This window comes from Maniola jurtina, chromosome 21 (assembly GCF_905333055.1).
Source record: "Maniola jurtina chromosome 21, ilManJurt1.1, whole genome shotgun sequence".
Lineage (NCBI taxonomy): Eukaryota > Metazoa > Arthropoda > Insecta > Lepidoptera > Nymphalidae > Maniola > Maniola jurtina.
Genome location: NC_060049.1, coordinates 2,055,153 through 2,071,532, shown reverse-complemented (window position 1 = coordinate 2,071,532; position 16,380 = coordinate 2,055,153). Strand labels below are relative to the sequence as shown.

The window sequence follows — 16,380 nt, the reverse complement described above, 5'->3', positions numbered from 1 at the left end:
CACGTAATCTGTGAAGAGTCAACAGAAAATAATGATGAAGGTATGGTTCGCAGTTGATATGTAATTTGTGCGCAATCGGAATATACATCCTAACAGAAAGGAAGGACTCGCACTTGAATTTGAAAAGAGCAGCAGAAAAAATGACAGGACATTCATCCAAGAAATTCATAAATATTGATGATGGTGCTACTGTGTTAGTCGAAGTTCCAAAAGTAGATAGAGGGCCTTTTGATAGATTCGCTTTAGTACTGGCTCCGGGAACGTCGACGCCATCTTGGGCTGCCATCAAGCTGGAGACTGACTTGTATCGTTTGGTTTGTTAAGTATCATTCGATTTTCTTTATCTTTGTGTCTCTCTTCACACGAAGTAAATAAACCGGCGGGGCGAAACTGCCTGCTATATAAATTGATGCGGGCGTACAAGCAGTGGTGAATCAAGAATATCGATAGACGGTAGGTACAGTTTAAATTGCAATTTGTTCCTTATTCCTTGAACAAAATGGAGTCACTTAGCAAAATTCAATTTAAGTGCGTGGCAGTCAAAGCGGCCACAATAGAGCCGCTGCTGAAAACATCGTGTATTACAAAGACAACACAGAAACTCGCGAGGCGAGCAGTTTATTTTTATATTTTCAGTCGTGGACTGATCCAAACAAAAATTAGAAAGAAAAAGGTAATGTACATGCATGTCTGGACTGAGAGCCTGTCTGCAAGAGGATCCAATGAAATCCAGCGTTTTCCATTGCTTAAATGCAATGGATTACAGTAACAAATGTGTCGTGCGATTAGTGGCGGACGGATGCGGTGGCCAAAAGAAAAATAATCGCTATGGCAATGAAATCGTCGAAATTCAAATTATTTTATTCAATTAGACTTTTACAAGTTTTCGTCGCCTCACTATCCAACATAGAGCATGCTCAAATTATTTTTCCAGTAACATTCCTACTTATCACCGGACCGAGTGTTTGCTCTGACTGAAAAGAAAATCAAAAGAAAGGGAGTCATCATTAAACCCGAACAATACGTCGAATAAGTATTTGCACACGCAACTGTTTACACATTAAGAAGCTTGATTGCGGAGAATGTAATTAACAACATCCTGTTAGATGCTGAGATGGGTAATCTGAATACCGAAGCAATTCTGAATCGTCGAAGTTTAACTTCTGTTTCTTCACCAAATCCTAGTCTTTCACGAACTCCAAGTCCGTCGCCTTCACTAATTCAACAATATACACAACCGTATACGCACACCGCTACTGTTGCGGCCCTTATTCAACCCTGCGTATCTCCGATTCAACAATACAACACTCAACAACAAAGTTACGTGATTTCTTCTGCACCGCAAAGTCAGCCCTGCGCATCTCCGATTCAACAATAGCGACTCAACAACAAACTAACCGGAGCTCGAGTGATTGCTCACGGCAACAAAAGCCTAACCGATGTTGAAAAACGATATTGTTAGAGAAGGAAGCACTCGCATTGGTATGGGCAGTTGAACATTTTAAGATTTATTTGTTCTGAAAATAATAGTTAGTTTGATTTGGTGACCGATCACAAGCCGCTGGAGGTTACATTTGGTAGCCGTTCAAAACCATGTGCCCGAATCGAGCTATGGGTACTACGCCTTCAAGCATAAATTCATAAAACGCGCCGCGTCCTTGAGCTCGTCATAATTCCGTGCTGTAATTATCGTGCTTAACCGTCTATGTCGTAGACCATCCGCGAATCTTTTTATGGCCATTTTCTCATTTATCGGTCCTAATATTTCGTAAGCTTTTTCGTTTGTACCTGCTTGCAAAACAGTAAGTTCTTCTATTTTTGACGCATACTCTGTGATAGACAACTCATTTTGTGATAAAGCATTCAGTTGAGCTAACAAGGAATTCGGCGATTTTTTAGTTAGTAAGAATAATTTTGTCTTTTATTAGTTAGTTTAGCCGACTTTGTTAACCTTGTTTTCACAACAAAAGATGCTAATAATTTCTTGCTAGCTGCATCTTTGAGGACACTGTAGTATAGTTCTATATTAGAAATAATTTTTTCAACCGTTTCTTCCTTACCGTCCATAACAGGGACCAAAGCCTCGGTCTTTAAATCGAATGTTTCCATGTTTAGTGTTTGCTGGGATACACTTAAAAAACTACAATAACCTTTTATCTTATCATAAGATTGTTCCACCTTATCTACTAAACTATCTAAAATATAATCTGTAAATTCAACTCTTTAAGCTATTCTCTTGCAAATTGAACTCAAAAATTAATTTAAAATATTCTTCAGTCTTCATTCATCAGTTCATGAGCTTTTTCAAATAATATCTTCACCCTGTCGGGATATTTTTTTCTATTGCGGGGGCCTAGCTTTATTAATGTAATTCTAACATCTTCTAAGTTATGAAATATAGCGCATAATTCTTCTGTCATTTATTTATTATTATAACTTAATAACTAACGAACATTTTACCTACTTGATATTTATTAATTAAGGTATTACGCATAATTATTACGAACCGTCTTCGTTCTTCGCTTGAGCTGTCCCGCTGGAATGAAATATTTGAAATTCTCTTACAGCCACTGAGGGCTACATAGTTTTAAAGAAACCCACGAATAGAGTACTTGATCTTCGTCTTTGTACGTCGTTTTGTCGTGTTTAAAAAAATTCAAATGAGTATCAAATTACAACGTTTTCAACACGTGTCATTTTTTATGTAAAACTATTCTTTCAAATTGGTAGAATTTATGGAGTAAAAACCATGGTTAGAGCCACCGGGCAAGCTCGCACTGCCCGTGCTAGAGAACGCAGTCATCAAGCATGGATGGAAATTGTCAACAACTTGAATGAATAATAGCAATGGAAATGGCTGCATCAAAACATGGCAACAATGACAAAAGGTCTGTTACGCATCCATCTGTTCAACTTGAAAAATTGGTAGAATTTATGGTTAAAACCATGGTTAGCCCACCGGGTAGGCTCGCACTGCCCGTACTAAAAAATGCAGTCATCAAGCATGGATGAAAACTATCAACAATTTGAATAATAGCAATGGAAATGGCTGCATCAAAACATGGCAACAATGACAAAAGGTCTGTTACGCATCCATCTGTTCAACTTGAAAAATTGGTAGAATTTATGGTTAAAACCATGGTTAGCCACCGGGTAGGCTCGCACTGCCCGTACTAAAAAATGCAGTCATCAAGCATGGATGAAAACTATCAACAATTTGAATAATAGCAATGGAAATGGCTGCATCAAAACATGGCAACAATGACAAAAGGTCTGTTACGCATCCATCTGTTCAACTTGAAAAATTGGTAGAATTTATGGTTAAAACCATGGTTAGCCACCGGGTAGGCTCGCACTGCCCGTACTAAAAAATGCAGTCATCAAGCATGGATGGAAATTATCAACAACTTGAATAATACCAATGGAAATGGCTGCATTAAAACATGGCAACAAGGACAAAAGGTTTGTTACGCATCCATCTGTTCAACTTGAAAAATTGGTAGAATTTAAGGAGTTAAAACCATGGTTAGCCACCAGGCAAGCTCGCACTGCCTGTGCTAGAGAACGCAGTCATCAATCATGGATGAAAATTATCAACATCTTGAATAATAGCAATGGAAATGGCTGCATCAAAACATGCAACAAGGACAAAAGGCATCCATCTGTTCAACTTGAAAAATTGGTAGAATTTATGGAGTTAAAACCATGGTTAGCCACCGGGCAAGCTCGCACTGAACGTGCTAGAGAACGCAGTCATCAATCATGGATGAAAATTATCAACATCTTGAATAATAGCAATGGAAATGGCTGCATCAAAACATGCAACAAGGACAAAAGGCATCCATCTGTTCAACTTGAAAAATTGGTAGAATTTATGGAGTTAAAACCATGGTTAGCCACCGGGCAAGCTCGCACTGAACGTGCTAGAGAACGCAGTCATCAATCATGGATGAAAATTATCAACATCTTGAATAATAGTAATGGAAATGGCTGCATCAAAACATGCAACAAGGACAAAAGGCATCCATCTGTTCAACTTGAAAAATTGGTAGAATTTATGGAGTTAAAACCATGGTTAGCCACCGGGCAAGCTCGCACTGAACGTGCTAGAGAACGCAGTCATCAAGCATGGTTGAAAATTATCAACATCTTGAATAATACCAATGGAAATGGCTGCATCAAAACATGGCAACAATGGCAAAAACCTGTTATGCCCGGGCTACACGAGGCTAGTTTTTCAAGCTAGGATAGCAAGCTAGTGTCAGTAAGCTAACAAGCTAGTATTTCTGGCTTCGTGTAGACAAAACTAGCTTCATTTCTAAGCTAGTAAACTAGTACGCTAGTAGACAAGCCAGGACAGTTTTCAATAGGAAAATAAATAAATAATTAAAAAATAAAAATATGTTGTTTATATAATAAGTAAAATGATTGTTATTTTCTTTGAGGACAGTCAAGAATCAGAAGAACAAACCAACTGAAAATACTGGTGAAATTATTGACAACAGAAAAGAGAACATTGATAATGTTAACAATGTTGAAAATTCTGATTTGTCAACACAACCATCTAAGACTAAAGCCGGGTTTTCACTGTACGAGTTGTCTCGGACCGAGTGCGCTCGGATGACTACTCGGACGGTACTCGTACTGTGTAAACACGTGATCCGAGCGTACTCGGACATTGTTAACCGATCAGAGTCAACTCGGGTAGTGCTCTACTTTCACGAGCTGACTCGGATGGTTATAGAAAACAAAAATGGCGTCCGCTAAGAAAAACAACAAAGTTGAAATTAAGAAAAAATTGACTGAACGGGAAACTATAAAGTTTGTGGAACTTTATTAGTTAGAAGAAGTATTGTGGAATATAAAACTTAATGAATATAAGAACAAAGATGCCCGTAATGCAGCAATAAACCGAATAATATGTAACTTAAATATACCTGGACTAACGATTCAAGACGTGAATACAAAAATTAATAATATTCGGAGCACATATTCACAGGAAAAGTCAAAAATTACAAAATCTACGACGACTGGATCTGGTGCTGATGATATAAGCCGCGTTTTGACGGTACGAGCGCGTTCGGACCGAGTCGCACTCGGATGACTACTCGTATCATGTAAACACGCAATCCGAGTGCACCCGGACGTCGGTATCTGATCTAAGTGGACTCGGGACGGTGTTCTATTATTACGAGCATACTCTTTTAAAATAAAGTAAAACAATATGGCGTCAAATGAAAATAAATAAGCGTCTAACGTGAAAAAAAGTGGAGTGAACGTGATACGTTGAAGTTTGTCGAATTGTATGAAGAAGAAGAAATTTTATGGAATATTACATTAAAAAATTATAAAAATAAAGATGCTAGGTACGCAGCAATACAGCGCATTATAAGAAATATGAATATTTTGAAAGGTGATATAAAGGGACAATGCAGTAGCATTGCTGTTGCTAGAAGAAGAACATACGGTGGCGTGGATGAAACAGCTACTAGCAAAACTAAGTCACCTACAGCAGAGAACTGTATCCCTTATGGGCGAAGAAAGTTTTGTACCAGGACAAAATGTGCAAATACATTAGCTGAAACATGAAAATGCAACTCTTCAATATATCGAAGTAGGTTACCTACACAACTGAGTTGGAAGAAAGGTGTTGCAAATTATATAGGTTAGGTAGCTAAGCAATATATTTAAGACTGTAAGTATGTAAGGGTGTAAGATTTCTTTATTGGTATTGTTAGTTCATAAATTTGTAGACCATAAGCCATCAACTAATGTAAAATTAACATTAATAAACTAAAATACCAAACGCCGTCTCGTCATTATCCACCAACCAAAGAAGACAACTTCATGGCGGCCAAGGTGAAACAAAGGAAAAACAACAAGCGAATTATTCAAGAAAATCATTTCGACCCAAAACCGATTACAGCATCATACTCGTAACTACACAGATCCAAATATTCTGGCTCACAGACCAGAATCCATTGTCAATCTGCCATTGCTGTGCGTCCAGCAAGGGTATTCCGGCTACGAGAGGTGTCCAGGCTATTCCCGGCCCAATTGCAGAGGTGTCCCGGCCTAATCCACGTTTCGAGACCGGTTCCAAAATCAAGTCGCATCGAAGTTAAGACTACATCGAGATCTACCGAGGAGGCCCAAAGCAGCTGAAGATTTGCTGACGTAAGTGCAACAATTATTTTGTCACTTTATAATGGGCCAGTAGGTGTTAGGTATATTTTTAAATTGTTCAAATCGTTAACGTATATTTATAATCTTATTTATTTTATTTCACAAGAAAAATTTAACGAGAAATTAGGAATTAAGCTTAAGGATAAATTAATGAATGACTACCGAATTACATGTATTACACAGAAAATTGAAATATTTATAGGAATATGTTATTAAATTAGGAAAAAAGAGAAACACAGAATTAGCTTATGAAAACTTCAAGAAGCTGAATCGATTTATCAACAGAGTCTAATTTGGTTTGAGTTACTATGACAGTCATGTTAATCTATTTATATTTTAAAATACTCCCAAAAATACGTATAACAAAATCATCTCATTTAAAACTATTTCGTGATATGCGGAAATATACCACGGAAATAAAATTTATGGGTTCTCCATCTTCACAGGTCGCGAATGCGGACGGACAGTATTCCTCCTGTTTTTATATTTCCGCGTGTTCATTTTAAAGACCACATGCTCGAAAATGGTCCAACTGGTGCTTTGGGGCTTGCAAATATATCTGGCTGGATAACGGAAGACTGCTTCTTAAAAGCTTTGAAACATTTTGTTCACATCGTCAAGCCAACTGCTGAATCACCGGCATTAATTATCCTTGACAACCATAAAACTCACATAACTATCAACGTAGTGCTTTATGCCAGAGCAAATAACATAGTGATACTAACCTATCCTCCTCACTGCAGTCACCGCCTCCAAATCCTCGATGTGACCGTATTTGGGCCCTTCAAAGCTCGGTATCGAGCTAGCATGAATGACTGGATGACTTCAAACCCTGGAAAAACTGTCACGATATATAATGTAGCTCAGTTTGCTAGAGATGCTTTCTATGCTGCTTTTAATATGACCAATATAACATCGGGCTTCAAAAACACCGGTATATGGCCTCTCAACAAAAACGTCTTCACTGATGAAGATTTTTTACCCTCTTTCGTCACAGACCGTCCGCAGCAAACTCCTGTTGGTCTTGTTGGAAACTCAGACGAATCTTCGTCAAATGAAGAAGAAGTGCACCATACATCACTTCATTGTACTACGCCAGAAAATGATTTAGATAAACCACCTTCACCTTCTATTTTAAATGAAACACAGCACGAAACTTCTTTTTTAAACGAGCCTTCTGCTTTGAGTGAATCAAGGTCTGAAATTTCTACAGTGAACAAGCAACAAGCTACAAACTCGACTTTGAATGAGCCACAACTTCGAACTTCTACAATGTGTGAGCCACTAGCTGGAAACTCGACTTTGAATGAGCCACAACCTGGAACTTCTACAGCAAGTGAGCCACAAGCTAGAACATCTAATACCAAGTCGCCTAGAGTCAAAAGTTCTTTCTGCCTTCCAATAACTCCGGAACAGGTTAGACCATACCCTAAAGCTCCACCTCGTAAAACTACTGGAAATCAACGTAAAGGCAAAACAACTATTATAACTGAAACTCCCGAAAAAGACAGATTACTTATAGAAAACATGATGAATATCTTAAAAACCAAAATGCCAAAGGACAAGGATAATTTAAAACATGTAAAACAAATTTTCAAAACCAATTTAATGGATAAAGAAGCAAATAAAAACAAAAGTGATATAAAGGGTAAAAAGAAAAAAAACAGAATTTAAGAAAAGCATTAAAACTACTCAAAATAAGAAGAAGACTACGCGAAAAATTTCAACTAGTAGCAGCAGCAGCAATGATTCGTTAACAAATACTGATTCTGATTCGATAAGCAACATTTCTGAGAATGAAGGTTCAAAATTAAGATGTCGCAGACAAAGACAAAATACAACGGGAAGTGATGACCAGTGTGGCGTTTGTAAAAAAAGATATTCCAAAAGTGTTGAAGACTGGTATCAATGCAAAATTTGCACAAAATGGGCACACGAAACCTGTGGCATTAAGGGTGTCTTTAATTTTTTTTGCTCACTGTGTCACTAAGTCGTTTGTCTTTTAACCAAAGTTAATTACTAAGGAAAGCAATAATAATTTTAAGTTTAATATTATTATTTATCTTTAAAAGAAGAAATTATAGATTATTATTTTCTGGTTTAATTGTTTACAGAGGTTTTTTTTCTGTTATTGAATATCTTTTGTGTTTTAGTGAAAAATAAGACTGATAATATTTCAAGTTACTTTCAAAAATTTGATTTAGAAAAATAAGTTGTTGCAAGCATATTTACCTTTTAATATTCAGTAATTCAGTATGTGTATTTCAAAAAATAAGGTGTAATTTTCCGTGATAATATGCACTGTCCCTTTCAAAAATCATTGCGTCCCTTTCAATACCGTTAATTTAAGAAAGGGACATAGTACACATTTTTTGAGACTGTAAAAAAAAACAACTTTAATTAAACAAATGTTAATTATTATACTGTATTTTAATAGTTAAGAAACTGACGCTTCCTATTCTGCTCTAACCGATTAAAAATATTATGTCATTCATTCACAAGAGCCTTTACTACTAAAACGTCCCTTTCAAGCCACCTCTCCCCTACGAACAACCATGCATTGGCTGAATTAAACGAGAAGCTAGAACGTTGTTTTGACGATTGTGGCACTTATTATAATCAGTGCAGCATGTTTTTTCGTGTTTTGCCGGTTTGTGGAAAACTAGTAGAAGATATAATTTCAACCATAGAACAGGGACGCGGTTCTCAAGCTGAGCCAGCTCAAACAGCAACCCAGGCAGTTGCTAAACGTGTGGCAGTGTACATTATTAGCATATGAACGCTAAATACCAGTGACGAACATTTCAGTTTTATTATAATACGGTATCCAACAATTGAATTTCCTTTAAAAAGGGTTACTCTGCTTATTTTATAAGTATTAAAGTTGCCAAGCTCCGCAACAGAGGCATTTTGGTAATATTTCGTCATGCACATCGTGATTTGATAATGGCGCGATCAAGTTACTCGTACGAGCCAACAATGCGCTGACGCTTAGTTTACTCGTGACTTGCACACCTACTTTACGAGCTGAAACATTGTAACGCTCCGCCTCAGAAAAGTGGGAAAGTCATTTGTGGGAATGAGTGTAATATTTTAGAATAAAATTCCACAGTCAATATTAGACTTGACTTTTTTATTATTATTATTATTAGAGCTTTATTTTCCACACACCAATTAGCACCTATTACATTTTTATTTTTTACAATATTTTTAAGGACTTGCCTTTACAAAAAAAATCCATTAAAAGTATGCTCCTGGCAAAAGCATATTACACAATCGAAGATTATGTAAATAATAAAAAAGCATGGATTTGACTCGCTCCAGCAATGCGCGGGGCTGCAATTGCTTATATAGTATAGAATATTATTGTAAATTGAACAATTGAAAAGAGCAACCGCCGAGTTTCTTGCTGGTTCTTCTCGGTAGAACCGGCATTCCGAACTAGTGGTAAATTATTTGACGATTCAAAAGCACTTGTAAAAGTTTATTTGAATAAAAATCTATTCTATTCTAATGTATTGTTGACTTGTATGAATTATGTACTGAAATGGGTAAAACTTTAATATAAGTAATATATTTTTCTAAAAGCGGGAATATTGTAGGGGATGACTAAGCAGTGACGTGTTGCTTGTAAGCTAATGGGTTGATTACACCTAACGAGTACAGTGGCGAGTCAGTGTCCTCGGCCGAGTGCTCGGTTGGTATAAACACTTTAACGAGTGCTCGGCCGAGTGCTCGGTCGAGCATAGAGGCGAGAGAGTCACTAGAATCCCAATCTGTTTACTAGGCCGAGTACCCACCTCCCCGCTTCATTCTTCTGCCCCCGCAGCGACTCGCTGTCCCGCTCGGCACGCGTGAACACGCACTCGCTTGTCACTCGGTCACTCGCCACTCGGTCGTTCGTCACCAAGCAGTGTGCGTGTTTATGTTTTTGTTTTCAAAATTATTATCCTAATTTCAATTAAAATGGCCGCTAATAACAAATGGAGCTTGGAAACAACGATAAAATTTATTCAGTGTTACAAAATACATGAATGTTTGTGGAATTTTTCATCACCCGATTACAAAAACAAGGACAAGCGTAATGCAGCACTAATTGCAATAGTAAATGAGATGAACATCAACGACTTTGGTGTCACAGAGGTGAAGAACAAAATCAAAAATCTAAGATCAACTTACAGCCAAGAATTGAAAAAAATTGAAGACTCAAAGAAATCGGGAGCTGGAATAAATAATCTTTATGTCTCAAATATAAAATGGCTCAAGGAAATGGAGGAGGTATTCATGAATGATCTGAAAAGAAAGACGTACGAGAATGTGAGTATCAATTTTTATTTACGTTTTTACAACTTAAAACATAACTATTACTTATGTAGGTCTTTCAGTTAATCATTCTATTTTGCCATGGAACGGCGCCTGGGCCGGAGAAGTATTCTGCATATTTGTTACGTAAATCTCTTGCTACCCTCCCTGCATAGTTTGTGTTGTGGTCGGTAATGTTTGGCAAGTTGTTAATAAGTTCTCGTCTCCAAGACCCCTCAGTTATAGTGCCTGAATCAGTGTCTTCTTCATCAACACAACCTCGCCGAAAATATGTACTTGAACTTGTCTTTCGTAGCCAATTATGAAGAGCGCATGAGGCTCGTATGATTTTATCAGTTGTGTCAACATCAGTTGGTATACGCCTTTGGAAAATTTGAAATCTGCTTGCCAGAATACCAAATCCGTTTTCAACTATTCTGCGCGCTCTGGATAAGCGGTAGTTAAAAATTTTTTGCGTCGTTGTAAGATTGGTACCACTATACGGTTTAAGTAAATACGTTTTTAATGCGAAAGCATCATCGCCCACTAAAAAACCTCCCTTTGGTAATAAATTATTTTCGAGACTGTGACGTAGTGAGCTTTGTCTGAAAATTCCTGCATCAGAGTTTCTGCCATTTGCTCCTACATTTAAATAGCGAAAACAATAATCATGGTCAACTACAGCCAGTAAAACAATACTGTTCGAACCTTTGTAGTTGAAATATTCACTTCCAGAATTTGGAGGCGCATCAATCAAAACATGTTTGCCATCGATGGCACCATGACATCCAGGAAAATTCCACCTAGTTCTGAAACCATCTTCAATTTCTTGCCATTCATTATGATCTGGTATCTGAAACAATTTTATTTTGTTAATTACAGATTCAATCGGTGTCTCAAATTCACGGTCATCAAAATGCTGAGCAACAACAAAGTGATTTACAATGCGTAGCCTCTTCTGAACAAGCAAATCGTTCACAATCTACAGTCACTGATGCCAATGCTACAAATAATACATCTACTGGCACTTCTGCTACTCCTTCACGACCAAAAAAGAGGCCTAGAGAAATTGTAAAAGCCATTAATGATTTAAAGACGATGCACGATAAAGTATTTAAAGAAGAAGAAGAAACACCATTCGACTTATTTGGTAAAAGTGTTGCAATGCAATTAAAAACAATGTCAGTGGAAAATGCGTTAAGGGCACAACAGAAAATTCAATGCATTTTAACCGACATTGGGATAACTGATTATAGGGAGAGAACAGCTTCATCAATCTCTACCTACGAGTCAGTTGCGACTCCAGCATCTACTTATTCAAGTTACGATGAAACGCTGACGGCCGGCACATATGAAGTTGGTACTGAAGATAGTAATGCTGTTTATTCTTATATTATCCAAGAACCAGAAGCATCAACAGAAATTACTGCCACGGATGATCTCATTCACTCAGCTATGCAGGCTGCTTCTGTTAGTAGTAATAGGTCTGAATAGTTTTAAGTACTTGTGTAGATACTGATTTTTATTAACAATAAACCGGAATTAAGGTAAATAGTGGTTTAATTAAATTATATAACTACATAATTAACCTATAGCAGTCCAACGCTGCACGTTCACACTCTGCTTTCAATCATCCTCTTGAATAAGTAGCGGACCCCGATCGATAGGTAAGAGTAAAAGGCTAGGGAAGATAATGATGATGATCATGTGCCATACTCATTTCACAAGTAAAACACTTACCCTCACATATAATTCTAAATAGTTTACGATGGCGTCCAGTACTTCTGGTATAAACACTGATATCGCAGATCGAGACACTCTATAAAATGCTTGCAAATATCGATAGCTTATCCCAGCTGCTAAATAACTTAATGTTACTTGCAGTTTAACCTTTGCTGGTATAGCTTCTCTCAAAATTGTATCTTGTCTTTGTATATATGGTGTTATGTTCTCCAGCAATGTCTCAAAACGTTCTACAGTCATTCTCAAAAGTGCCTTGAATTCTTTGGGATCTTCTGACTGCAATCCATTAAAAAGGCTATTAGTTGCTCCAAGGACAGTTCGCCTTAAAATCCATGTTCTGGTCCAAATTCTTCGGTCTTCATCTTCTAATAAATCCCACAATTGTTTAATAATGTCTGGTAACAGCCGGTTGAAAACCCGTTTAAATTCTTTTTTTTTGCGATCCATTGCAGAGCGTGATCAAAACTGAACTGACTCCCCACTGTAGTAAATACGTGTGAACACCCACTCGGTAACGGCGACTCTCTCGGCCGAGAGCTCATTTACTGACTCGCCACTGTACTCGTTAGGTGTTATCTACCCGTAAGACGGGACGCGTAGGCCGTCCCTACCAAGCGGCCATTTGGGGAACGCACTTTACAGACATGTAAACCGCGAATAAACCACATGGACAGAATATAAGTGTTAGCTATTATCACCCCATCACCGATCGCTCGCGAACATCCGCGGGCTCGATCGCACTGCCGTGCGGCCACTACCGGACATGACAATCCGGAATTGACACCCAGACCAGTGGTCCAACCCCGTGCCCCGCCCGCAGTCGCAGGCGGCGTAGCCACCACTGAAGAGGGCCATCGCCCTGACCAGTCACCCCGGGACCCGAAAGGGTCCGCGTGGACGACCTCGAGATGACCCCATCACCACATACTGTAACGAAGCGTTACATGTTATACTGTATTTATATTATTATTTTATCTATTTATTAATATATAAAGTTAAGTGTTGCAATTACCGAACGCATATTTTAATGGCGTCCTGTTTTCTAATGTCAGCCGACTTTTGACGGCTGAACTTCAGCCGCTGAAGTTAGCTTGTTTGACAGGAGATTTTCGGTTCGCCGCCACTCCTGGATATATTTTTTCATCCTGAATAAATATCTGGAATACGTGTTTTTTTTTCAAATGTTTTTTTATCTAAAATAATTTCTGCTGTGTAATTTTGCTCCCGTTAAAGGGAGCAGAGTTTGGACTTTAAAGCCACGTTTGTGGTTAAAACCTTCAGCACGCCCATCCACGTCAGCACCGTCGGGATCCCACGGCCAAGACTCGCTGACCAATACTCCACGCCTCACACCACCTAAGAGGCCATCGTCACAGGGGAGTACGGTCTCACACACCCTAAGGAATTTGCCGAAATCGACCTATACCACGACCCTACAACTTTGTGTGCCACCGACTAGCTAAGCCGCGGTAGTTTCTGTACCATTTCTAAACTTAATTAGTATTATTAAACTTTACCGTGTGCTAATCAATCTTTCATTTTTTAATTTTTATTAACTTTTTTAACACCCGGTACAATACCCAACACGAGAAACATTAGTAACTTAGAAAGTTCAAAACTCAACCACTTGACATGGCTTTCTTACGACCCATGAAGTTAGCTTTACGACAAACATTAGCAACTTGGAAAATTCAAAATCCCCAACTGGCAACTCCGAAAAGATACCTTTTGACCAAAGCATAGAACAAAATGGATCAAGGGACACTGATGATTAATAAATGTCGTGCCACTGGCATTCACTCTTTCAAAAATAACAAAGTTTCGATCAAGCGCCCAAGGAAGATAAAGTCAGTGCACAAGAAATCAAATTCTTGTGCACTGACTTTATCTTCCCACACCAATTAACAACTTTTTGAAACTTAAAAGTTACCATAAAATATGGTAACAGCTTTAACGAACTTGCCCGAAAAAAAAAAGCAAATTATATATTTTTTCACCTCTCTAGCTCAAACATGGCGTCTTAGCTGCCTAAAACCAGTGAGCAACATTGAGATTTGCTCACTGGTTTTGTGAAACTGAAAACCAGTGAGAAAAAATAACGTCTGAGGCGACGCGACGCCACGTTGAAGGCGACACGACGCCTATGGCTGAGGCGACACGACAGTGTTTGCTCGAGGCTACACGACGTAGCATGTTTGACAGGATGCTATGTCGGGGGGTCTTGAAACGACGTTAGACAGCATGCTTGCTATAACCCCTCTCTGATAGAACGCCGTCTAGGTCGAAATATTGCTACCTCTCACGAACTCGGGCGTCTGTCAACTAACGTTATGCAACTTTGGAACTGAGTTGGTTGCTATATTTGGTTTCAGATCATGACAACTCATAATGTTACTACGATGGGGGAACTTGCCACGCGGCCTTGCCCGGCTGGACAAGAGAATGCTTTTTCAACGGTCATTAGCATATTGGATGAAAATCTCCAGGAGGATTGGTGTTCATGGGAGGTGAATGACCTGTCATTTCAGGATCTATTCGGAGATGAAGTTTCTCCAAATATCGAGAGTTAACTGAGGTTTGCTATCCCGACGGCAGACCTGGGTCGAGCCTTTGCACCTGGCTCATCGTCTCTATCCGAGAGGAAATATAGAGGTATCAGGGAGAAAATACTACGCTGGCCCATAGGGCGAGCTTTAGTTCACTCACCACATAATATTATGGCAAAATTCACGCCTCAGGCAAATACTACTATGCCTTCATTGAAGCGGTTTGGACCATAAGGTCAGAAAATTGGAAAAAAAAGATCTTTATGATGAAGTCTATGTAGCAACAGGTGGACTAAAAATTATTACTTCAAAACACAATGTGTTTTCATCTTGTAAAGAAAGCGTTAAAAACACCCGAATATAGTATCACATCAGCAGAATATAATAAAAGGATATTGGTCAAACCATGAAAAATATAGGAAAGCTAATGAAATAGCTACTAAATTACCAGCTTTAGTAGCTGAAGTCTTTAAAAATTTACCTAGGACTCACCTCTACTCTGTCTTTTCATCTTATTTGCAAATGTTTTTTTACTTTATTTAAGTAGGTAGGTTAACTACAATAAACTTGGTACTGTCCAACACTAGCTTCTCTTTTCAGCAAAAGTTGCCTGGAAGAGATTGCTCCAAGCAATAAGGCCGCCTTTGCACACAATTGTTTTTTCTGTTTTCTTCTTTCTGTGTTGTGATCCTATACATGTGTTTTTGTGTGCAATAAAGTGTTCTATCTATCTATATTGTTAATCTAACCTATCCTACATACCTTCTGCTTACGCAGAATGCTTCACATTAAATTGGATGTCCACCACATAAGGGTGCCAACGTTGACGTTCACAACTAATGGTAAAATGGTATGGGTATCTCAATGAGCAAATTTTGTATGATAGGAACTTTGCGTCTTTGGATATTAGTATAACTTACCTCTGATTGCAAGGGAAACACTTTTAGAGTCGGATTAATGGTTATATGCGTTTAAAAGCAGTATGCACTTATAAACTTTCCCATTATTTTTCAGGATTTTTAACATAGATGAACAAAACAACATCCAAGCTTAGCAACTTCAGCAAGGAGAAGGTAGCTAGCCAAAGATAATATAGAGTGTAGACCCAGTAGTGTTGCCATTTTTTGCCAACTTTTTAAAACCGTTTGTCACTATGATGCTTTCGAGAAATCGCCAGATGTAGAAACAGAAAAGTTACTACAAGTCGCTGTATGTTGTTTTTTGCAAGCGTCTGGCCACAGTTTTACGATGTCGGACGGCACTTTAAAATACAGTGTTTAGCTTGCAGGCCTGCCCAATGGCGAGCGCTCGCCAAGTGTTGGCAAGCAATATTCAAACATCCATTCACAATCACACGCTTGCCAGTACTTGTCGATTGCTTTTTGTCGCAAGCATGTGGTGCCACCAATAGAATGTTATGGTATCTATCTATAGCCGCGCAACAAACAGCAGACATCGGCCATCGATATAATAAACTAGCTGACCCGACAGACTTCGTCCTGTCAAAAAGATTTGTAATGTGGCAGTTTTTGTGCCTACGTATTTTAAAAAATTCTCCTGAACAGAACCGTCACCCTGGTGATAGGGCGTTGTGAATAAAAAA

The 16,380-nt window shown here is 38.4% G+C and overlaps 2 protein-coding genes and 1 long non-coding RNA gene across 3 annotated transcripts in view; 1 reads left to right on the top strand and 2 right to left on the bottom strand.

Moving 5' to 3' along the window:
- LOC123876382 overlaps window positions 1-15,844 on the bottom strand; it is an 18,324-nt gene extending 2,480 nt beyond the window's left edge. Inside the window, exon 1 of the long non-coding RNA XR_006798342.1 lies at window positions 15,698-15,844. This is a non-coding gene — a long non-coding RNA (uncharacterized LOC123876382). The remainder of the gene's footprint in view (window positions 1-15,697) is intronic.
- Window positions 10,153-12,040, top strand: LOC123876356. The gene is made up of 2 exons (XM_045922587.1): window positions 10,153-10,503; window positions 11,371-12,040. Exons 1-2 carry the CDS (start codon window positions 10,153-10,155, stop codon window positions 11,980-11,982), a joined length of 963 nt encoding a protein of 320 aa, XP_045778543.1. The 3' UTR covers window positions 11,983-12,040.
- Window positions 10,498-12,798, bottom strand: LOC123876348 (putative nuclease HARBI1). The gene is made up of 2 exons (XM_045922575.1): window positions 12,229-12,798; window positions 10,498-11,341 (listed from the first exon to the last, which is right to left on the bottom strand). Exons 1-2 carry the CDS (start codon window positions 12,676-12,678, stop codon window positions 10,568-10,570), a joined length of 1,224 nt encoding a protein of 407 aa, XP_045778531.1. The 5' UTR covers window positions 12,679-12,798; the 3' UTR covers window positions 10,498-10,567.
- Window positions 15,845-16,380: the final 536 nt, after the last annotated feature.